This window comes from Xiphias gladius, chromosome 18 (genome assembly GCF_016859285.1).
Source record: "Xiphias gladius isolate SHS-SW01 ecotype Sanya breed wild chromosome 18, ASM1685928v1, whole genome shotgun sequence".
NCBI classification, from domain to species: domain Eukaryota; kingdom Metazoa; phylum Chordata; class Actinopteri; order Istiophoriformes; family Xiphiidae; genus Xiphias; species Xiphias gladius.
In genome coordinates this window covers 18,817,259-18,839,194 of record NC_053417.1, presented here as the reverse complement: position 1 = coordinate 18,839,194, position 21,936 = coordinate 18,817,259, and the positions used below count along the sequence as shown (strand labels likewise).

Genomic DNA, 21,936 nt, shown 5'->3' with positions numbered 1-21,936 from the left:
TCCTCTTTCCTAAATTGTCAGCTCCCACACATAGTCTTCACTTACAGTCAGTTTATTAAATATACACCGTTGCAAGTCAAATGACTTATCCCGAAATGCCTTTGATTAATTGTAGACACTACTCAAGTCATAATGACAAGGCCATTTTCAAGTGCCTCAATGTTTGAAACACGTCAAACTGATGATGTAGCTGCTGACTCTCTATCTTCTTTCATTTGAGACTTTTATTTCCAATATATCTGTCATATCTGTCAGTGAAGGCAGCATGAGCAGTGTTGAAATTCAGGTTGTTGTGACAGCCCTGGAAACTCTGTCCTTGGCTGTACGTCAAGAGAAATACACCCATAACGCCCACTGTCTCTGTCCCCTTCTCCAGTCTCCTCTCCATCCGATCCCTGGCTCCCCCACCAGTCCTCAGTCAGCTTTGGGGGGCAGTAACTCCACTCTGTCAGGCAGCGCCAGCAGCGGTGTTTCCTCCCTGAGTGAGAGTAACTTTGGTGGTCAGTATCCAGACCCCGGCCCCATCAGGAACGATGCCTTGGAGCCTCTTCCCAGTCACCTGTGGTCCCCTCCCGACGAGTACCTGGCCTCTCCCTACCTGCACATCCACTACGGCGGATCAGAGATCGACTCCGTGGACCCGGTCCGCCCCTTCCATTACCGAAGCCCTGCCTCACACCCGCACACCCACCCACACCCTCACACTCATGCCCACCCCGGGCTGGACAGCCATTCCCACGGGCAGCCGCCTCACCACCACGCTCCCACGCACGGCCCTCACCACATCCCTTACCGCAGGCCTCAGCCTCCAGCCGTGCCGCCTAAGCCCTACCTGAGAGAGGGCTGCATCCCCGAGGAGGAGCTGCCGCCTCAGCCCATCCCGCTGCCCCGCAGGATCTTCCACCCCCCCCACAGCCACAGGGAGGACATGGGGAAACATGCCTGGGAGCAGTGCATCAGCGAGGAGCACGAGGAGACACAGTGATGAGGAGGCTCCAGTTATACTTCAGTTAGAGCTTTCTTCTTTCTTCTTCTTGTCTTTTTCCCTTCATTTGCACTGAGTTAAAGGAGCAGTAATAGAAAGAGTCCAACACGAAGCAGTGGAGTGTGTTCAGCTGACCCTTCTCGCTCTGTTATAATTTCAGTGCACATGAAGGAAAGAAACGAAGGAGTCAACCTCGATGAATCCACAGTATGAGGCACAACTGCCGTCACTGCTCCGTGTGGCCTCTTTAATATTATTAAAAGCAAATGATCTGTTGAACAGTAAGACAGATGACCTTTGTTCAAAAATTGATATTGATTGTACACAACTGTACAACTTGTCTGTGAGCATGTTTTTTCATTTGAGAATAATACGGTTTTGTGAAACATGACAACCATGATCATAACCAACATGATCCCAGGGGCCGTCTGAGCTCTGAACTCCCTTCATTTTGCTTTTCATGTCATTTTCACACCACGAGGCAACTACAGAAGGTTATCATTCCCAGTGAAGTGACTTCTCTGCTTTAAATGCTTCATATATATGAATTCTTATTTTGATAAATTTGCTACATTATAGTGTTTTCAAAGGCTTATGTCCATTATGTTTTTCAAAACACTGTTAAGTGCTCCTTAATAGTGAATCAAAGGGCGCACTGTAATATGTGTTGCTGCCAGCCTGTCATAAATTGCAGGTCTCTAAGGTTGGACTCGCAGCTCTCCTCTTGGATCGGCATCTCAAGGGACATGAACTTCAGTCGAGGACAGACTGACGATTTCCCATCCGTACCATGCGTATGGAAACCTATGTGAATGTATTCAGACGAGATGTTCTATTTGTAGTGCGCAAGCTGCAATCCTGGTTTTTGTTTAAGTGCTTTAAGTTCAGTCTATGTTGAAGAAGTCTCTATTTGTCTCTTTTGCGTGACAAAGATATCCTGAGAAGAAAGAGAGCGTTCGGCAGACTGAGGGGAAACTGAGGACAATGACAGGCAGGACCTACAGCTGTCGTGTTTCATGCTCATGGCGAATGAAGAACGCGGACCGTCCACTTCACACCTCAACCACCTGCTGGACGGTGAAAACTAGCACCGGTGCCATCCTCTCACTCTCTCTCTTTTCCCCTCCATCTTTTTCCTTCTCTGTATGGTTGTCAGACCATGTTAAGCAGTGAGGGCTGAGCCTGGACAGCTGCACTGCGTGGCATTGCATTGCATCTGATGACACTGTCTAGACACCTGCCCGCTGAGCTGCCAGCCGAGGATCCCACTCAGACAGCGGTGGAATTGCCTACCTGCCTTAAGTGCTCTCAAATGCAGTTTGACCCCTCATCCAGACTGTGAGAAGCTCATTTAGTGACAGCTGCTCTCCTTTTCATTCTGTTCACTATACGCTTCCTGAAGGAAAAAAAAGATATCTACCTACAGTAATGATGTTTTTGTATGGTTTCGTCCAGCTTTGGTTTGAGATTGTTGTTTGGTTTGTAGCGCTAATATTTCTTATTCTGCCTGCAGCTCTTTCTCAATCACCTTCTGTTGTGTGGAAACTGATGATGTGTTTCAGAAGAACACTGAAGCCCGTTCTGAGAGGGAAGTTTACTTTTTGTGGAGCAGAAGAACGCCGCTGTTTATTGCAACGTAGTGGGTTGGAAGGATATAGCTAATATTTTAACAATAACTTGTTTTCTTGGTTGTTTTTTTTGTTTTTTTTTTGCAGGTGGATGCTTTGTGTTACTGTACATCAAGTTGTCAGCTAACTAGACAACATCTATTTTTGTATGTGAGATCATCAGTTGTGTGAACATATTTCAGAAACCGTACCAAGACAGAAGGCCCAGGTACTGCATAGGCTGCTGTACTTTGTATGGAGATGAACCTGAGGTTAGATATATACAATATGTGAGTATCTCTTGTGAGCTTGATGGCATTGAGGATAACTGGTGACTGAAGTGATACTCAAAATATACGTACGATAGAATTTTTCAATGTAAATTCTGTTATTGTACATACAGCGGTATTGTGAAATATTTTTGAGAATTATTGCAGACGCCCCAAAAAGGTTTATCGTTGTTTTGTGTATATACATGTACTCCAGAGATTAATGTAATTGATAAATATCTATAATCAGTGTTTGAAAAGGACAAATCCATTAGACTGTGGCTGTCTCCACCATTCTTGACTTTGAGTCTGCTCATATAAATACTTTATACACTTTTCAATGTGCTTTCCTGTACATATGGTGTTAGCATGATCAAACAGTGTTTGGTTGTAAAAGTGGTTTTCCTACTCCCATAACTGCTGTGGTATGGAATTCATTAACGATGCCAAACATTAAAGACAATCTTTTATCAGCTCCAACTCCTTCCTCCTCACCTTTGCTGTGCTGTGATTGATGGAGGAGTGTGTGGAGAGGCCAGTAGGGGGCGATGTTTGTCATGGAAACTCGAGACTGTGACTCCAAAGTGGCGAGAATGCAGAGAGTTGTGGTAATGTACCCACTGTTTTGTGAACGTGTGTGTGTCTGTGTGTGTGTAGATAAGGTGTCACACAACCCCCGGCTCCACCACAGATGAAAAAAAAGAAGACAAACTCCTCAGCTGCAGCGACAGCTAAGGTCCCTGCTCTCCCCGTCACACTGTCACTAACATCCTACTTTGATATTCAAATGCAACATAGCTTTTTGTTTTATGTATGGTCATTTTACTGGAGTTTAAGTGAAGATTTATTTGTTCATATAATGAATAATAAAAAAATGTAGGTGGGTGGTATTAACAAATCTTTCTGCAAATATCATGATCATGCATGTGCTTTGTCAGTTTATACCATCTCAGTGAGTAGTGATGTGTGGCCTACAGATGGCACAAGTGACCCACTGAGACCTTTAGTATCACTGCAAAAGTCTATAATGATACCTTCAGGGATCATTTGTAATACCAAACTCAGTTTTGTTTGAATATATGGCACACACTGAAAATTATCATCAAATTAGAATTGGCTGTGTGGGCTGTGTGTCTGTTTGCCTCTGAAAGTGAACAATGAGCACTGTGCACTGTGTCTTGCATATCCGTGATGCAGTCACAAAATAACGAAAAAAAAAGAGAAGAGTTAGGATAAAAGGATCCTAGCTGCCTCTCAAGAGGCTGATGATGCTGTGGTGCATGCTGATGCGGATACTGAATTTTACTTTTGCAGCATCGCTGTGGCTCCTCTAATTTTTCCGGTTCTCTCTCTCTGTTTGTTTCCTTTTCCTTCTTCCTCACAAAGTCTGGGTTTTGTCTTAAGGGACTCACAGTGATTGATTTCAGTATAATAACGTGCTCTACACACAGAGCAGCGTGTGATTCTGTATCTGCTTTTGTTTTTGCACACGTCCATGCATGTCAGTACATTATTGCTTGGCATGCAGGCAGAGCTCTTCTGGGGTTTGCACTGTCTCGTTCTGTGGTTATTGTTTGGGGAAAAAAGGGCATAATGATGTGAAAAGCACCTCTCATAAATTCTAACAACTGGAATGACATGCTGCCGTCCAGACAGTGTTTGGAGGGGAAAAAAAAGAAAAAAAAACCTGGATCTGGCCTTGCATCTTCCTCCTGAATGTGTGTTCCTGTGCTGCTACATTAATTTGACTCGTATTTAGCTAAAATGAGGTGTCTACTGTTTGAATGCATATGAAGCAAATGAACAGACTGACACCATGTTGTGCAACAGATAGTTATAAATAATGGCAGAAAAAAGGGCAAACTTAGGAGACGGATAGCATCAGCCATGTCAGGAAACAAAGACGTTTAATAAAGGAAACAATACTAATAAATAAAGATTAAACAAGTTGCACATTCAAAACAAAATCCAACAAAATGAACATAACAATGAACAGTAAAGTACAGTACCATAGCACAGATTATTAAAAAAAAAACAAACAAAAAAAACAAAATTCCTCCCAGACAAATACAAATTTTCTTAAAAACTTCAAGAGGCAAACAGACATTGTATAAAAGCATCATACAGTAGAGCATTTGTCATCTGAGTATAATTTACAAATTTATTGAAGGATAAATACTCATAGCTGATCTCTAACATGAGATACACATGTAAAAACTGTTATTTAAACATGTATCTCTCAGGTGAGGTTCCAGCCCTTTTTTTAGTGATCAATAACAGTGATGAGGTGATGATGAAAGCAGTCCATCGATTCATGGGAAACTCACAAATTATCTATAACCGTAAATAACTTTTAATAGCTTTATCCACATCTCCATTGGTCTCTTCTCTGTTGGTGCGTCATAGAATAAAAGTCAAGAGCATCTCTGCCAGCGGATATGGCTACATCAGGCGTTTGTGGAAGAACACTGCACAGCTGTCCTTCATCTGACTCTCCAGATACAGACACGCACAGGCTACATCAGTAGGGAGCGAACTTCTGTCTCTCTGGCTTTTTGATGCAATTGGCTGAGGAGATTTTGGCGGTGTAGGCGGCCAGAGTGGTGTGGGAGGGCGCTGCAGTGACCGCCACGGTGGAGGCGGGGCTGGACAGAGTCAGAAAGGGGACAGACTTCACCCCCAGCAGACCGGAGAGGGGCATGGCACCGTATGGGGCGCCCAGCACATGAGCCGGGGTCAGGGCGCCCACAGCGGCCAGGGTGGGTGCGGGGGAGGCAGCTGGGGAGGCTGGCTGGGTGAAAGCCATGTTGAGGTCGACCGGAGTTGCCATGGTGGCTGCCTGGGCCGTGGATTTGGCTGTCTCTAAACTATGAGGGCAGCGATAGGAGGAGGGAGGATAGGGAGACAGAGACAGGACAGAAAATGAAGATTAGAGGATTACACTGTTGCTGCAACACTGAGTGAAGTTTCTGGAAAATTATTAAAGGGGAACTCCACCAGTTTTACATATCAAAGTCAGGAGTTGTTGGGAGGTGCTGCATGAATGAAAAAAGATGTATAAAGCCTTTCTTGGGAGAAATCTGAAAGATTACCTTAAGTGACGTAACTTAAGTCGGTGTTGGTTGGGTCTGAAGACTACAAATGTGAAAATAAGAAAAATCTCATCTCGGTCACATTGGCCAGTACTAGCATAGAACACCCGAATATCCAATGAAACTGTTGGTGGTCCAGTTGCATTGTGGGTAATATAGGTGCCAGGTTATGACAAGGAAGAAGAATGTGTGAAATAAAAAAGATGATGTTTATCCTTTTTTTTTCGTGTCCATTGTATGTCTGACAATGTTAGAGGAGAGCAATGCTACATTGGTGAAGAACTCTTTTATAAGCTGCCAGAGCTATTCACCAGTTGAAAGAAGGGCTGACACAAATGCCTTAAAGCTTTGCAGCTTCTAACGTTGCCATGGTAACCAATGTCCAAATCAATATTTGAATGTTGCGTTTTTAAAAAAAAAAATATTAGAGTATATTTATTACACAAAAATCCCAAATAGCCCATGAAATAAGAAATAGTAATCCAATCCAATTCAACATTATTCATTAAGCACTAACATTATTTACCAACCATGTCAGCGTGGCTCGTATTGTTTTCACCTTTTGAGTTTGTGTGTGTGTGTGCATTTGTGTGATCATGGCAAAATTTGGACCTGGAGACACCTACTGTTGTGGGAACTGCTACAGAGGCGGTTCTGAGTACTTTGGCAGGTGTTTATATGTCTGTCTGTCTGTGAACAGATTTGACGTCACAAACGTGCAAAATACAGTCACGAAACTTTACAGGCGTGTAGCTGAGGATTAAAAATGAAGGCCGAGTTGAAAGATGGGCGAGGTCCGACCCATGTAATAATGTAGTTATAACTACTGCGTACTCATGCGTTGGGACATCAACATGTTGACGGGCGTCGCAGCTGGTGTGATCTCATCGCAAGATGGTCTCTAGTTATTATTAGTTATTCTCAGACAAGGACATTTAATCTTAGTAATAATTTTGTGGGATGGTCACAGCTCTTATTTAACGTTGCCAGCCCTGAGACTGGGACACTGTCACGTGACCATACGACAGACTTACAAGTGAGGACTACGCTAGCGAGATGTCGAAAAAGTCAAGCGTCTGGAATAACTTCCAAATTTGCGAAAATGACCCACAAAACGTCGAGTGCCAGGTATGGAAACTGGGATATCACAAATCTACAATGGATTGGCAAATCACCTAAAAACTGTGCAAATGGTAAGATTTCCTTTTTTTCTGTTATGGCTGATGTTAGTGCAAACTGCATGATGAAGCAGGCACTTTTCTTTATTTAACCACAATGTTTTTTGTGGGGGGGGGTCCCAGTCCCTCTTTAAATTAACAAAAACCATTCTTAACAATGTTTTATCAGCTTGATACTTCATGGCATTTCCTAATTTAATATCCAGTATAACACTTGAGTGGTTTTCCTCCTACTTATCCTATCAGACCTTCTTTGCATCCATTGCTGACAAAATGTCTTATTGTGCTCCTCTGACCTGGGGAGTTCCTCAAGGCTCTATAGTTTAGGCAGTTTAGCTGTCTATTATTATTATAACTGCTATGCTGATGATGCCCACCTGTAATTTGACAGCTGCCCTGGAAAATTTTCAAATCTGGCCATTTTACAAAATTGTCTTGAGGAAATCAGTGCCTGAATGTCTCATAGTTTCTTGCAGTTACATCACAACAAAAAGGATGTTCTGCACTTTGCACCAAGCCAGACCGTATGACATTATTCAACAGCGCTTAGGTTCCACTAGACATTTTGCCCTCACCATATACAGTATCGGTAACTTGCTGATCCCTTACATGTCCACGAGGCCACTCAGGTCATCAAAACAAAGGTTCCTGGTTGTGCCCTGCTCACAGTTCAAGACCCGTGGTGACCAAGCTTTTTCTGTTCTGGCTCCTAGACCCTGGAGTCTCCTTGCATGGGTCACATCAGCCAACTCTCCCGAGTGTTTTAAATGTCACCTCACCTATTTATTTCCCCACAACATTGTATTGATGCTTCTTTGCCCTGTTTTACAATTTTTGCTTTTGATTGTTGTTATTATTCATTCAAATACTTTTATCGTCTTTTTGTAGCTTTGAAGCATTTTGCGACCCTGGTGTAGAAAGCGCCATATAAATAAAGTGTTACTTACTTACTAATTTTATAAAAATTGATTCCAAACGTGACATGACAAAATGACATGTTTGTGAAGTCAGCTACAGAAAACGGCACTTTATCTCTGTTTGGAGATCCCAGGTGTAAAGCATGGTTAAATATGATAGATTTTCCTCTGCTCTATACTGTGTCTGTGATTGTACTGACAGTAGTTTTTATGCAAGACTACTTCTCCTCAATCAGTATCAATATGATTCTAAATATTGGTTTAAATGAGATCAGAAGAAAAGCAGAGAAGTGTTTAAAGGGAAAAAACTATCAATAATTCTATTTTTACACATACAGCAGTGGGGTTTGCAGGTCCCCAAATAATGAGGAAGTAAAGTCAATCTCAACAAAACACACGGGCTTAATTTGGGAATGTTCTTTGTTTCTCAATTAGAAATCAAAGGTATTAAAGGAGGTGCATAAATCTTTGGCAGAATCCTTCTTGCTGTGTTTATTCTGGGACAGGTCTCTCCAATCAGCTATATCAAAGCAAGAAGTACTGGCATTTCAAGCATTGTTCTTCATCAGTTGAAGAGACAAAACCTGATTTTGCAGAGCAGTTGAAAATAATGATCGCCATTGCCTCTTTTGAATGACTAATAGCAAGGACTAATAATTACCAAAGTAAGCTGCACTGCACATTTGAATTCCAAAGAGACACTGTTACTATGTTGTACCATACAACCCTGCTTTCACTCATTCCCTTGAGGCCAATTACCAGCAGCACAAGGACGTACCTCATTACGTCTTATCACACTATGGCATAACCTTTGACCCTTTTAAACCAATGCATCTCTCTCTGGCCTGCATTTGCGTCGTTTCATTAGATGGCTGTTTGTGCCATTTGGCCTTACCAGGAGGTAATGAGGTACTGGGCCAAGTTGATGCTGACCGGCGTTCCTGTGATAGTCACATGACGGTCACTTGTCCCGTCCAACTGGCTGCCGATCTTGATCTGAGCTCCAGACACCTGCCTGATCTCATTGATCTTAGTGCCCTGACGGCCGATGATGGAGCCAATCAGCTGCAAAAGAACAGAGGTAAGGCAGATTGGTCAGTTTGATGGAAAGATGTGTGACTGTTGATATTCAGAAAGGGACAGAAGGCATCCTTTACAAGGAAAGGGTTCAATAAATCATTTGACTGAACGCAGCTTTTACTCATTATTGGATCTGTTATGCTGATGAAAGTGATTCTGACAAAAAAGGGCAAAAGCAAAACATTACAACAAAAAAAGTGTGTAGTGCTGTTGAGCTGAGTTAATGCAGACCACTTCAAATATTGCGGTTGCATTTCTTGTCTTCAGTGGATTGGTCATCCATCATGCATGTCAAAAGCTCTTTTTCCCCCCAGAGTCTCCCTTAATTGCGACTGCATGTGCACCGGTAAAAGAGACGAGAGAAGGCACATTTGCCTGTCATTAATCTGAGTGGCTAAAAGGTTATTGATTCCTCGGAGTGGTGATGACTTCCCAAACAAATCACTTCCCAAACACGCACCAGCTAGATGCATCTCCGCACTAATGGAAAACATAATGGGAAAATAACTCAAATATATAATGTACAGTCCCATTGGCTTGAGCGTTCTGTCTGTTGAGGGTAGATTAGACAGTGACACAAGTTTTGTTGCATTCCCGAATACATTATCACTTTGTTCTGCTTTCATTACCCAACCTGGACCCTTGCCTATTAGCGACAATAGATATTTAACAGACCCAGAGCTCGGGGCTGCCTATCAGCTCAAGTGCAGGGTTTCAGGGCTCAGCAGCAGGGTTATGCTGCCAGATATATAGTGATCGGGACAGACAGTGATGAAGTACTTGTAGTATGTGTGTGTTGGCAGCTTAACAACGGCTGACACAGAGGTAGAAATACACAACACTCGCACTCACACACAAACACAGTGTTCGTGCTTCACTTGTCCCTGAATTTCACATTCCTTTCCTGAGAAGTAAGCAGCCTGTTCCACAATGTCTGATTTGTCACACAGCAACTTGGTTGGTCTGCCTGGCTATTATTGGCTCAGCAGTTTATTTGGGGTGGGGGTGGGGGGCAGAGAGCAGCCAGTCTAAAGAGCAACTCATGAGACAATGGCCACTACAGCCCTAAAATCACAGATAGCATCTCTTCCCCACTGAGACCAAGAATCTCCTCTGGACTCTGGCCTTTTACACCAGCTGTCAATAGACACCAGCTGTCAACAGCTCGTCCACTTTGGTGTGCATGACCTCAGTCAACAGCATTCCTGTATGACCAAGCTCAAAAAAACCCTGAAAACACTGTAAAAATGTAACTGGAGCTAAATAAATGACACAAGAGACACCTTGCAGGTATGCTTGCTGTCGCGAGGATTTTTTTGTAAGCATTCAAAGACACGCACAGTGCTCCTGGTCTTCAACTATAAGTGGCCTATATATATTGTTGAGTCCCTGCTGAGGCAGTCCTTTGAAAGGACACAGGAAAAGGGATGGGATGGTGCGGCTGCAGCCATTTTTCTTCTGGCTAAATCTTCCTTGCGCAGAAGTACAGTACATACTGCTGACTGGGTGTAAGTGGTTTCTCAATGCATCTGTGTGTGTGCACAAGACTCCTTTAGCGTTCAGTGTGTGAGCACAGAGCGGGATTGTGCGGTCAGAGTGTGGCCAGCCTGAGGAGGGTCGAGGGCTGAGGAGGCTCGGTCATGGCTGTATGTTCTCTCCTCTGGAACAATGGCTGGAGCTTACAGCTGTTCCTGTCACGTACAGCACTGCACTCACTCATTCCTGTGATGCATTGTGCCGCTCGCCATGTGGGGGTTTACTTGGAGAAAAAAAAAAAAAAAAGCCTTCAGGCATTTTAGAAATGTTGCTGAAGGGTTGTGGTGGTTATATCCGATACAGTACAGTGAAACCTTGAGTAATCAATTCTTGTTTTTCTCTTCCCTCTATTGCAAAACAAAGACAGCGAAGGGAAATTAATTCCATCGTCTGAAAATAGTTTTTTCTTTGCAGATACTTGTTTCGAAAAGAGCATTTCGAAATACACATTTGAGAGTACTGCTATGTATGTCCTAGTTTAGTAAACAATACGAAGGATAAAGATAACAATATCCTATTTTTTTCTTATTATCTACAAATCCCATGAAAAGAAACCAACAATGAACTGATCCTACTAACAAGTACTGTCTATGTAGCTAAACCCTGATATGCTGTAGTTTATTCCTCTGTGACACATACCTCCATTGTTCTCCAAACACTATTAAAAACACATCTGTGTGCCACACTGTTGCACTGAATAACACGTTCCTGAATATGCGCACTGTAGTTTATTTTGAGTCACTCCCACAAAAACCGTCCTGCTGCCGTAGATACTTAGTAGTGTGCACTGCTCCGCAGCTTAAAATAGTCCCCAACAAATGCACTATTGACTCCTGTTTGAGAAATGTTTGCTAAAAACAACAGTGCCCGGCTGTTTTAGGGAAAAACTGAGCCGTTTCACACAATTAAACTATACATTTGTAACCTGATTTTGAGGAGTTACATCTTCAGTAGGAAGTAATGTCAATAGTCAGACAGTATTGAGAGATGACGAACTAAAACATTCTTAGTTTGGGTCTTTTCATAGGACTTGCTGACAGTAAGAAAAATACAGAAAAACACCAGACGTATCCTTTAATCTTCTGAGCAACATATCATTCTTCTGAATGACCGTGGTACTGTTACTACACCAGATATCGGAGCTGCAAATTAAATTGTAAATTATAAATGGCTTCATTATGAATTTTACTTCATGAGTGAGCTTCTTTTCTTATTTTTTCTAAATGAAATTCAAAAAGAAGGGAATCACTGTAATTAATAAGCAGATGTTCTCTGTTCAAACCAGCCAAATGTAATAGTACAGTGATCTTCTGAAGGGAAATGTAGTCTGACTTTATTTTGAATTGAATCTATGCATTCTGATTTCTACTCTCAGATTGGAAAGACATTTCATCAAACCCTGGTGGAGGCTAAGTGAGGAGGGAATGGATCTTTGTCTGTTTTCTCATTGGCTGTTTTGACAGCAGACAGCTTCTAAGTAGGTCAGGGAACATGAGAGGATTTACTGAGTGCTCATGGGACTCACTCTAAGACACTGCGATTGCTGCCCAGACAATAATGTGAAAGGATCCATATCAGCTCAAAACCCCTTTAACCTTGGGTTAGTCGGAGGTTAGAATAATGAGGATAATTAGTAAGTTGCCAACATGTCTCTCGTCTCTTTTGATGTCACACCAGACGTCTTTGCAGTTGCAGCTACTGCATGTGAAGTCACCTGCTGCAGAGCTGTGTGCATGTGAGATGAGCGCTGACTCCCTGTTGTTCTTCTTGTTGTTCAGCTGGGAAAATACTGACATCATAAAGAATAAAAACTCTGAAATTATGAGTTACTTCTCCTTACATCATTGGGAATAAGCAGCTCCTGAGATGTCTGAGAGTTTGAGTCCATCCCTGATGAGAGAAAATACAAACAACTGAGTAAAACTGACACATTAGACATTTTAACACTCATTCAAGTCCTTTAGTTATTGAAGCCACACAAACCACCCCTGACATGCTAGAAAGGCCCTTTCAGCGGAGAACTGCCAGATACAGTAAAGCAGTTAATTTCCATTTTAATGGACTGATGTTTAACACAGTACTCATTCTTTTATTTCTCCCAGTTCTCCGACTCTTTGGAACGTATCAGTTCACATAATAGTTTCTCTCTAAGACTGGGAGATATGAGAAAGCTATAAAACCTCTTCTCCTCCGTCCTCACTGACACGAGCACGTAATCAGTACGGCTCATGACAGTGAGTGTTACTTCTCACGTCTAAATGCAGGTAGAAAAATGCAGGTAGAAAATCTATCCCAGTTAGAGATGGAGGAGCGATGCAAAGACAGATCTTAGTAAGCTGCTTATTTTATTCAGGACATTTTTTACATGTATCCACTGTATCCGTCAGAGAAGTGGTAACAGAAACTAGAGCAAATACTGACTGTTATTACTTGTATACATACCAGGTATGATAGTCGAAGCAGGCTGGGCAATAGGACTCAGGCCTTGCTGCACTGACAGCTGATGTAGCTTGGCCAGCTGTAAAACAAATAAGAAAAACTTGATGCAGTTTAGAGTAAACCATAAACTACCTGTGTTATGTTATATAATAATATATCTACAAATGGTCATACCTCAGAGTGTGGAATGCCATATTGGTTTTGCAAAGTGTAGGCCTGAAAGAGAGCATTAGGTAAATTACAGTAATAAAACATCACACACAGGCAGTAAATCTTCAGCCTCTTAAGGCAAGTGCTTCAATGTCAACACGTGCCTGTTATTCAGAATAATTGAAACGAGTGTTTATAGTTCAGCCCTGAGCTTATACAGAGGAGATATACCATATTTTATCATATACCTCTACTAGTCTCTAACAATGCAGATGCCATGGTTACGGTTTTATTTGTCTGGGGTTTGAAATACGCCTCTCTGATATTTCAGCCTCCACGGCAATTCAACGGGAACATCTCTGTCCCGACACAGTGTCCCTGTTGCTCTGGATCAAACAGAGACGTCAGTGTGAACAGTTTTTAGCTGGGGCTGTTTCGTCGACACAAATTAGCTCCTGTGAAAAATTGTTGGTGGAAAATCCTGAGAAACCGGAACAGTTCTGTGAGATACACGCAGCTGTTGGATTTCTTAACCCATGTGTTTAGCTGAGATTGGCTTTACTACCCCGTCGTTTGATGTCCCACAGACCCCACTGCTGTATGTGTAAAAGTAATAATCGTAATTGCAAAATCAACCTTGATCTTTTTTTTCTCGTTTCCTTTTTTTGTCTGACCTGATTAAAATCCAAATATGTGGAAAAGGACTGAAGTGGTAACTCTCCCTTATGCCACAAACTGTGCTTTGATGAAGTCGACAAAATACATATACATGACCATTAAGCGTTGTTAATATACCAAATAAGGAAATATCTCTATATGTTCTATAGCGTATGCATTAACGATAATATATCATTGTTATTTGCCAAAAGGTCATTCACATACAAATAAATGTAAAGTTTCTTATCCTACATACTGACAGCTTTAACTCCCTGAAAAGAAAGATAAAACTCCAGAAATCCAAATTCAAATAGACTTATAAGGGATATGAGAGGGATAGTGTTGTGTAATGTCAACATCAATCACGGATATATAAAGCAAATGCAAAATTTGTATTTAACCATGTTTCATAGCTGGGCTCTCCGAGATCTCAACCAGAAGTAATGCATCATTTTCTGTAGTAGCACTATTGAAACTCACACAGCTCATAAAATTAGGAGTCAAGCTGATAAAACAATGTTATGTGTGCTTTTTTTAAACTGTTAAATAGGTCCCGGGGTCTCAAGGACCCCAAACAGAACAGCAAGATTGAAAGCCTTTTTTTCAATGGTGTGAGCAGCACAACCAAAATTCCCTTCACCTCCGTTGTACTCGGGCAGTAACAGACACCTAAAAGCCCAAAAATCTCAAAGTCATGGGAATAAGGTTACAACTATCTGCATGGCTATTTATTACTAGAATTAAGTGAAAAAATGCCTTTTCTTTTATCTGTAATTTAGGTGAACTGGCCCTTTACAGGATTTGCTAAAAGCATATATTACTTGTAAATAGTTCCTGTTTTGTGCCGTAACACAATGATTATTCATTGTGGAAGCTGCAGCAAATTTTCATCTTTGTTTTCTCCACAAATGAACATGGTTTATGATTTATTTATGTGAAATTCTAGTGTCGCCCATCCCCTTATCACTTTAAATTATGCAGACTCACATATGTTAACCCCCTACTCTCTCAGCCCACCCATCAATACTCAATGGAAAACCTCAGTTTAAGTTAGTCTATCTATCTATCTATCTACTGTAATTAATGAGGGTGGTGTCTGTGCGGCCCTCCCTGAGCAGACAGCACTTAGCTTAACTCAGTTCTGCCTGACGCCAGCAGTCTGGCTACTATTACTAGGCCATCCTATATGGTCATCAGCTGGAGAGGAGAGCTCAGCCCTTACAATGCATCAGTACAGCAGAGCTGTGTTTATATAGGAAAGCACACAAGCACCACAAATTAGTAGCGATAACCTTGCCATTTACAGCATGAGTGGCCTCAATCCGTGAAATCTTTCTATTTCATTACCCACAATTACATTTGTTCAATCTAGGACTGATTTGTCAGATGCCGCCGTATCTGTTCTGACATTATGACAGTATCTGCTATTGCTGTCATGGGAGGAATATTTCTAAAGCTGATATGCTTCTGGTGCAGAGCTACGCAGGACTAAAAAACAGACGGCGGAGCTGTGGCGGTGGTGTGTGATGGCGTCGTGTTTCAGGAGGGGTTATAGCTCTTATGACAGTCTAGAACAATAGCTGCAGCTTACGCTCAGCTGTTGTTTTTAATGCCTCATGCCAGATGATGGACTGTGTAAATTTGGACATACCACACAACCCCCCTGCTCCCACTCACCACTCAAATCTTCATAGCCCTGAAACTCATTCCTGTTCTCCACAATGATGTTTAAGACCAATGTTAGAAACGTGCCGGCTGATTTTTGGAGAGATTTTTATATTCAGAAAAACAGACACTATTCACGGACTTCACGTGAATGATTGTTCAGTTACCTGCTGGAGGTCCAGGCCACCCTGGGTGACTGAGTACAGAGGGTGGGGGGCAAATTCTGATGCCTCAAACACCTACAAACACACAGCAACACATGAGCATAGCACAAAGTGAAAATATGTAGTTCATTACTGAAATATATTCCTGTTTATGAAGTCTGGACAGTCGTTGTTCTTGCATTTGGAGTGATGATTAGTGAGAGTAAATATGTACTTACTGGCTGAAATCTTCCACAGTAAATTTGATGTAAAAATAATTACAAAAACCTCCAGTTTCATTTTTTTTCCAGGGCTCTGCTATAGATCAAATTTGGTCTGAGATGGGCTCTCAAAACTGCATTTCTGACACTTTAACACACCTAACCATCTTAGAGGCTCTGACTCATCTGCAGACCCTTTCCTTTTCCACTTCATTTTCTACTCTGACAAATTATACAAACATCCCTTATCACTGTGCAGCCTTCATTAAGGCCATTTCCCAGTGACCAGGACCTCGCCCCAGGTTTAATTTGATATCTTATTATGAGGAATATCAAAAACACAAAGCCAGTCCAGAAATTGACCAGACTCTGAGGCAGCACAATCAGTGTCAGAACTGCTGACAGCTATGCAGAGTATCTGGGTGCTGCTGTAGCCAGAGGAGACGGCAGGTCTCCAGTCTCACTTGCTAATCTTGTGACTTGCTCCATGGGAGGGTGGATATCTTTCCCTTCTCAAACAGAAGCATCTACGGCACTTGACCCCACCCTCACTCACACTCACACTCACACTCACACTCACACTCACACTCACACACACACACACACACACACACACACACACACACACACACACACACACACACACACACACACACACAAAAACCACCCGATCCCCCACTGAGGAGCACCTACATGAGTCTTGTTTCGACACAAGGGTTCGCCAAGAATCGAATAAAAGATCTGATTATTGGCAATGCCCCCTCCAAATCCTCTCAAATAACCATTTGGACTTTCATGTAAGTTGTGAAGGTGAGCGTGTCAGTCCCAAATGCTAATCCAATGGTTCTCAAAGTTTTTAGCTGTCGGCCCACTACTTTAGTCAAGACTACAATATCTCTAAAATAACTGGATGGGTTACCGTGACATTTTATACAGACCACCTCTAGGCACCATGGTCAAAATTTTCTCTTATTCTGACAAGATCTACAGTACAACCCCCCCAAGTCTACCCCAAACCCTCTGTAAAGCCTTTATGACCCTAAGGGGGGGGGGGCTCAGCCCCCCAGTTTGACAAATACTCAGCCACTCTAGCATTCTGTAGATAAATTACTCAACTAGTGTGATAAAATCTCACTCTTTTACCTGGTTCCCCGCGATGAGGAGGGCAGCTGGTGAGGGGCTCGGTCGATAGGGGATGGTAGCACCCTTCGGGGGAGACTAAGGATTCAAAAACAGGACAAGGGGTTAGAGGTTGTAATAAATCTTTACCATGAATTTCATAGACATGAATAATCTCTACATTTCTACTCTGAAATGACGCCAACACTTCTGTCAGAGACTGAGGCCATAAGTGCAAATGGTGTTAAACTCTCTGGTGCAATAACAATTAATGATGAACTAAACTGCTCATGACATGGGCATTAATCCCTGCCTTGTTTTTCTTTTGATAATACTAATCATTCATTAAATAATTGAAGCAGAGTAGTGAGGGGTCTTTGTGGATAATAGCTCTGAGCTTTAGTTGTAATCAGACCTCAAGGCTCTGCAGTGGTTTGCCCTCTGGATAAATCAAGCACCCACTGACAAGGAGACATTTTAAGATAAAATTCTTCAAACACCAATAAGAAAAAGGAGATTATACAGTGTACACGGCAGTGTATATCACATCAAGTAACTGCAGTGTTGGTGATACTGTTTTTGGGTTTAAAATGTAGAGCATCTTTTCTGCGGGAGCAGTCACAGCAAATTCTTTGTATAACTTTGCATAATTTAAATCTTGGAGCCAAAAGCAAGAAGCCACTGGTACAGAATCCTAATGAAACTTGCAAGCCTTTGAAGAAAGCCCTGGAAAACTGGATCAAACTAGCAATTAGTCAGTCAGGTCCAGCTGCAATGCTAAAACAAAAAGGACTTGTGCACTTCCATGAACACACAGGGAGAAACTGTGCTTGGGGTTGTTTTCTCTCCGCTCCTCTTCGATTTTCTCAAGAGAACTGTTGTCTAAAGGTGGACAGATATTTCTGAAGGCCAGTTTGTTTTCTCTCAGCTGCTTAGTGTCCTCTCCAACAATACTGAGCTGCACCTTCTGACTCCATCTGATGTCTTCTTTGGTGGATTAAACACAATAGGTCCACATAATGAGGAAACAGCTCTACTTTCTTTGTACTTTGTACTTTCCTATGTTCTAGACAAGGATAATGCTACAGGATCTGTGAATCTAGTCAACTTCCAAGCAACACCATCACATTATATAAACAAGAAGAGTTACACAGCCCACTGAAAATGCATTAACTTCTGCTGCAGTGGAACAGACAATAACTGCATGTTGGTCAAATGAAAACATGGATGTCAACGGCAATTATTTCCTTCATGTAGATGAAGCAGCACAGCTCTGACAAAATGTCAGCTAGGTGTGACTATGTCGAGTAAAGAGAGGGATAGTACGCTTCTTACCTCCAGGATTACTGTGCAGATGAGCTTGACACACTGGATTACTGAATCCTGATTCCCAGATATCGTCACCCCTCGTTCAGTAGAGTTGGGCAGCAAATCCCCTGCCACCTGTATCTGAGCTCCGGTGCTCTGCAAATGATAGGGATTCGAAAAAAAAAAAAAAAAAGATTAGTTTGATTCTGGAGATAAGACAAGTTGTGATTACACTGCCATGGCTTCTTTCCGTGCCTCCCTGCTGGCTTGGCTGACCTCATAGTTTTCCACCTACTCTGAAGGAGACCATCTGCGCCGTAGTACGTTTTTAACGTCAAGTCCTGTCAGGTTAGAGATAAGTGAAAAGTCACCCACAGTAACAAGCTGTGATTCTCTTAATTTTAGCTGACATATCCCTAATTTAGTGTGTCTGCAGGCAAGGCGTATAACTTCTCATGCTTTATCCACATTTGCTGATGTTTCTATTAGACTGACGGATTCCTGGAGGCCATCGTTGAACCACACACATAACAAAATGCTTCTGCATGAGAGCATGTGTCCTTTGGCAACCAAACAAACAAAACAAATCTGTGCTTGAAATAAATTTGGGTTATGAATGAAAATCCATCTAACTGCATTAAATAAACTGGATGCTATTACTGGTGAAGGTAAAGGTTAAAATGAGAGAGACTCTATTTGTAGAGTAGTACAGATCTAAAGTGACAGAGTCAGATGTCTCTGGCAACAGATCTGATAAGTTTAATCCTAATGTTTCAACTGGGCCTAAATGTAGTCAGGACTTTTTCCCTCTCAAAGCTGCCACTGCTGAGTCATACTGTATGTTGTGCTAAGTGATTTATCTGGGCTGCATTATCTCACTAATTTCCTGCCTTAATGCTCCAAATCCAATTTTAGTCTAGCAACAACCTAAGTGCAGATACAGGGTACCTGCGACCATTATTATTTTTGCTTGTTTTTATCCAAAATGGTGCATGCTTTGTGAATTGGTATATTTTTAGCCACATTAGCGGCATATCTGTAAGGAGGACAATGTTGGTCTGATGGTTTTTTTGGTTCTGTGGACAAACATTCATGGTTCCCAGAGGATGAATCCTACTGACTTTGGCGATCCTCTAACTTTTCCTCTAGCACCACCAACAGGTCAAAGTTTTCAATTCTGGTAAACTATTGGACAGATTGACATAACACTTGATACAAACATTTGTGTTCCCCTTAAGATGAAATTTTAGTCACTGGTGATCCTCTGACTTTTTATATAGCACCATCCTCAGTTCAATTTTTTTACTCATTCTGTTTAGTATCTAAATAAATTCAATTTATTTATAGGGCACATTTAAAAACCACAGATGATGACCAAGGTTCTTTACAGAGAGGTGAGAATTTTAAAAAACGCAATAAAAAGACAGACTTAATTCTGAAGATCAATAAGTATATTAATAAAACCGTAGAATAAATTGTTTTGGACAAAATCATAAAAACACAACAGTGCTGCACAGAGAACAAATGAATGATAATAGAGATTCCAGTCATGTCTTCATGATGACTAATAAAAGGCTAAAGAATAGAGATGGGTCTTAAGACGAGTTTTAAAGATATCAGTGAGGGGGGGACGATTCCAGAGTTTAGAGCCAATGATGAAAAATACCCAGTCACGCCTTGATTTTAACAGGGAATGAAGAGCAGTGATTAGTCAGCAGATCTAGGCGGGTCTGACAGTGGAAAAGGGGATGAGGACTAAGATGGTGAACATGGGAAACATTAAACCTACTAAAAGTCAGCACGTTAGCGTTGGTCACTGTGAGTATGTTAGCATGATGATAGCAGCATTTAGGTCAAAATACCACTTTGCCTCTGTACAGCCTCACAGAGGCACGGCTGCAGACTCTTAATTTTTATCTAAAATAACTAACTAATAATGCTGGAACAACTTTGTACCTTTTTCTGTTTTATGTAAATTCTGCTTCGTCATATGTCATTCGTTTGTAGCGCTTGTGATCTATGACAAATTATTCAAACATTCATTATTTTATACCATTTTGCTGCTGTAGATAAACTCGATCACCTCCTTTCCAGCCTAACTGTGGTAATATCCTTAAGCTGTAATGGCAGTCACTCTGAATCAAATCATCTAATAAGAACATAAAATGCATTAGTGCAATTACTCAGCAGGGGAAAAAAAAAAGCAGCACAACTGTAAAAAAGGAAATATCTCTCTATCCCAGCTGCAACTTTTTCCTCATTTCCAGGAGCAGATTTTTTCTCTTCATATTTCAGGGTTTGACCAGCTTGCGAAGCGAGGATGGAGTAGATTTGTGTTCTGGATGCTCACCTCTCTGATCTCCTTTATCTTGGCCCCTCCCTTCCCGATTAGAGAGCCACACTGGCTGGCAGGGATGACCAGCCGCAGGGTGACTGGTGGCTTGGAGCTTATGGTGCCGTTGGCCACCAGCGAAGTGAGGTCCTGGAGGGAGTCATAAGAAAAGGAAGGAAAAAAATGTGGTGAGAGTCGGCAGGAAAGACAGAGGAGGGAGAGAAAGAGATAAAGAGCCCCAGAGGAAAAGGTGGAAATGGAGGGAGAGATAAGTCACTCGAGGAGGTTAATGCCTACAATTAGGAATCGAACAGGCGCTGAATTTGAATCTTAACAACCTTTCAATTTCAGTTTTATCAAGTCTTTACTCATTAAGTGACCAACTGAATGTGTTTAATACTGGAAATCAAACAGTACAAATGGAGTAAAATTAAAATCTACCCAGTTATGCCATGACATGTTTAACCAAGTTGATATTTCACTGCTTACCAGCGCTACCTCAAAATCCAAAATTATGAAGGAAGTAGGCACTAGACTCATAATTTGCCCTGAACCAGTCACAACGCAGCCAAGCTCAATTTCTACCGCATCGACATGAATCGAAATAAAGATGGAGCAAATGTGATCCAGTCTGGAAATGGCAGGTGGAGCTTTGGGTGTGAGGCAGAGAGAGCAAAGAGCAGCATCAGCGCCTAATTAACCTCAGCTTCTGTATCTGTATATTTGAGCATGTGCAAGGAGAGAAGTCCACAGGAGGCTGGCCAGCGATGTATTAGCTCCAGTCCAGTGTGGGGTCTGAAAGAGGCTGCTTAATCATTTTTTATGAACTGCTTAATTCTATATGAAAGGGAAAACAATAATTGCAATACCAGCAGTGAGCGCATTGTGCTTTGAGCTTTTCACTCTGCTGGATAAACCTGAGCCAGAGCACACTGTCTAACAGTCCTTCCCGCTGCCAGCAGGCTGAACCTGGTCACCTTGAGATTTCTTTCTGAAGATGTGTTTATGGGGTCAGCGGAGAAAAAAAAAAAGAGCCATGTGTAAATCTGTACTCTTGGTTTACAAATCCGTGCTTCATTTCTTTTGAAACAAACGGAATGAACGAATTTATATGAAAAATGTCCTTTCATATTTGTGGACTTATTTAAAGGTTACAGGAATCACATCAATGCAATGTGAAGACATATGTCCTCATGAAATCTGCAACCTCACTGCCACTAAATCCTACACACTGGTCC

General features: G+C 41.9%; 2 protein-coding genes across 3 annotated transcripts in view; one reads left to right on the top strand and one right to left on the bottom strand.

Annotated features, from left to right (window-relative positions):
* The window catches only part of LOC120803303 (dedicator of cytokinesis protein 3-like), a 48,515-nt gene extending 47,530 nt beyond the window's left edge, over positions 1 to 985 (top strand). Inside the window, exon 54 of the mRNA XM_040151644.1 lies at positions 377 to 985. Coding sequence (XP_040007578.1) covers positions 377 to 985 — 609 coding nt within the window. The remainder of the gene's footprint in view (positions 1 to 376) is intronic.
* A 3,766-nt stretch (positions 986 to 4,751) lies between these two features.
* LOC120803713 (poly(rC)-binding protein 4-like) overlaps positions 4,752 to 21,936 on the bottom strand; it is a 50,991-nt gene continuing 33,806 nt past the window's right edge. For both annotated transcript variants that reach the window (XM_040152502.1, XM_040152503.1), the window contains 9 exons: positions 20,717 to 20,848; positions 18,394 to 18,522; positions 17,083 to 17,157; positions 15,743 to 15,814; positions 13,278 to 13,319; positions 13,107 to 13,182; positions 12,505 to 12,554; positions 8,944 to 9,113; positions 4,752 to 5,728 (listed from right to left, as the gene is read on the bottom strand). In XM_040152502.1, coding sequence (XP_040008436.1) covers positions 5,383 to 5,728; positions 8,944 to 9,113; positions 12,505 to 12,554; positions 13,107 to 13,182; positions 13,278 to 13,319; positions 15,743 to 15,814; positions 17,083 to 17,157; positions 18,394 to 18,522; positions 20,717 to 20,848 — 1,092 coding nt within the window. In that variant the 3' untranslated portion in view covers positions 4,752 to 5,382. The remainder of the gene's footprint in view (positions 5,729 to 8,943; positions 9,114 to 12,504; positions 12,555 to 13,106; positions 13,183 to 13,277; positions 13,320 to 15,742; positions 15,815 to 17,082; positions 17,158 to 18,393; positions 18,523 to 20,716; positions 20,849 to 21,936) is intronic.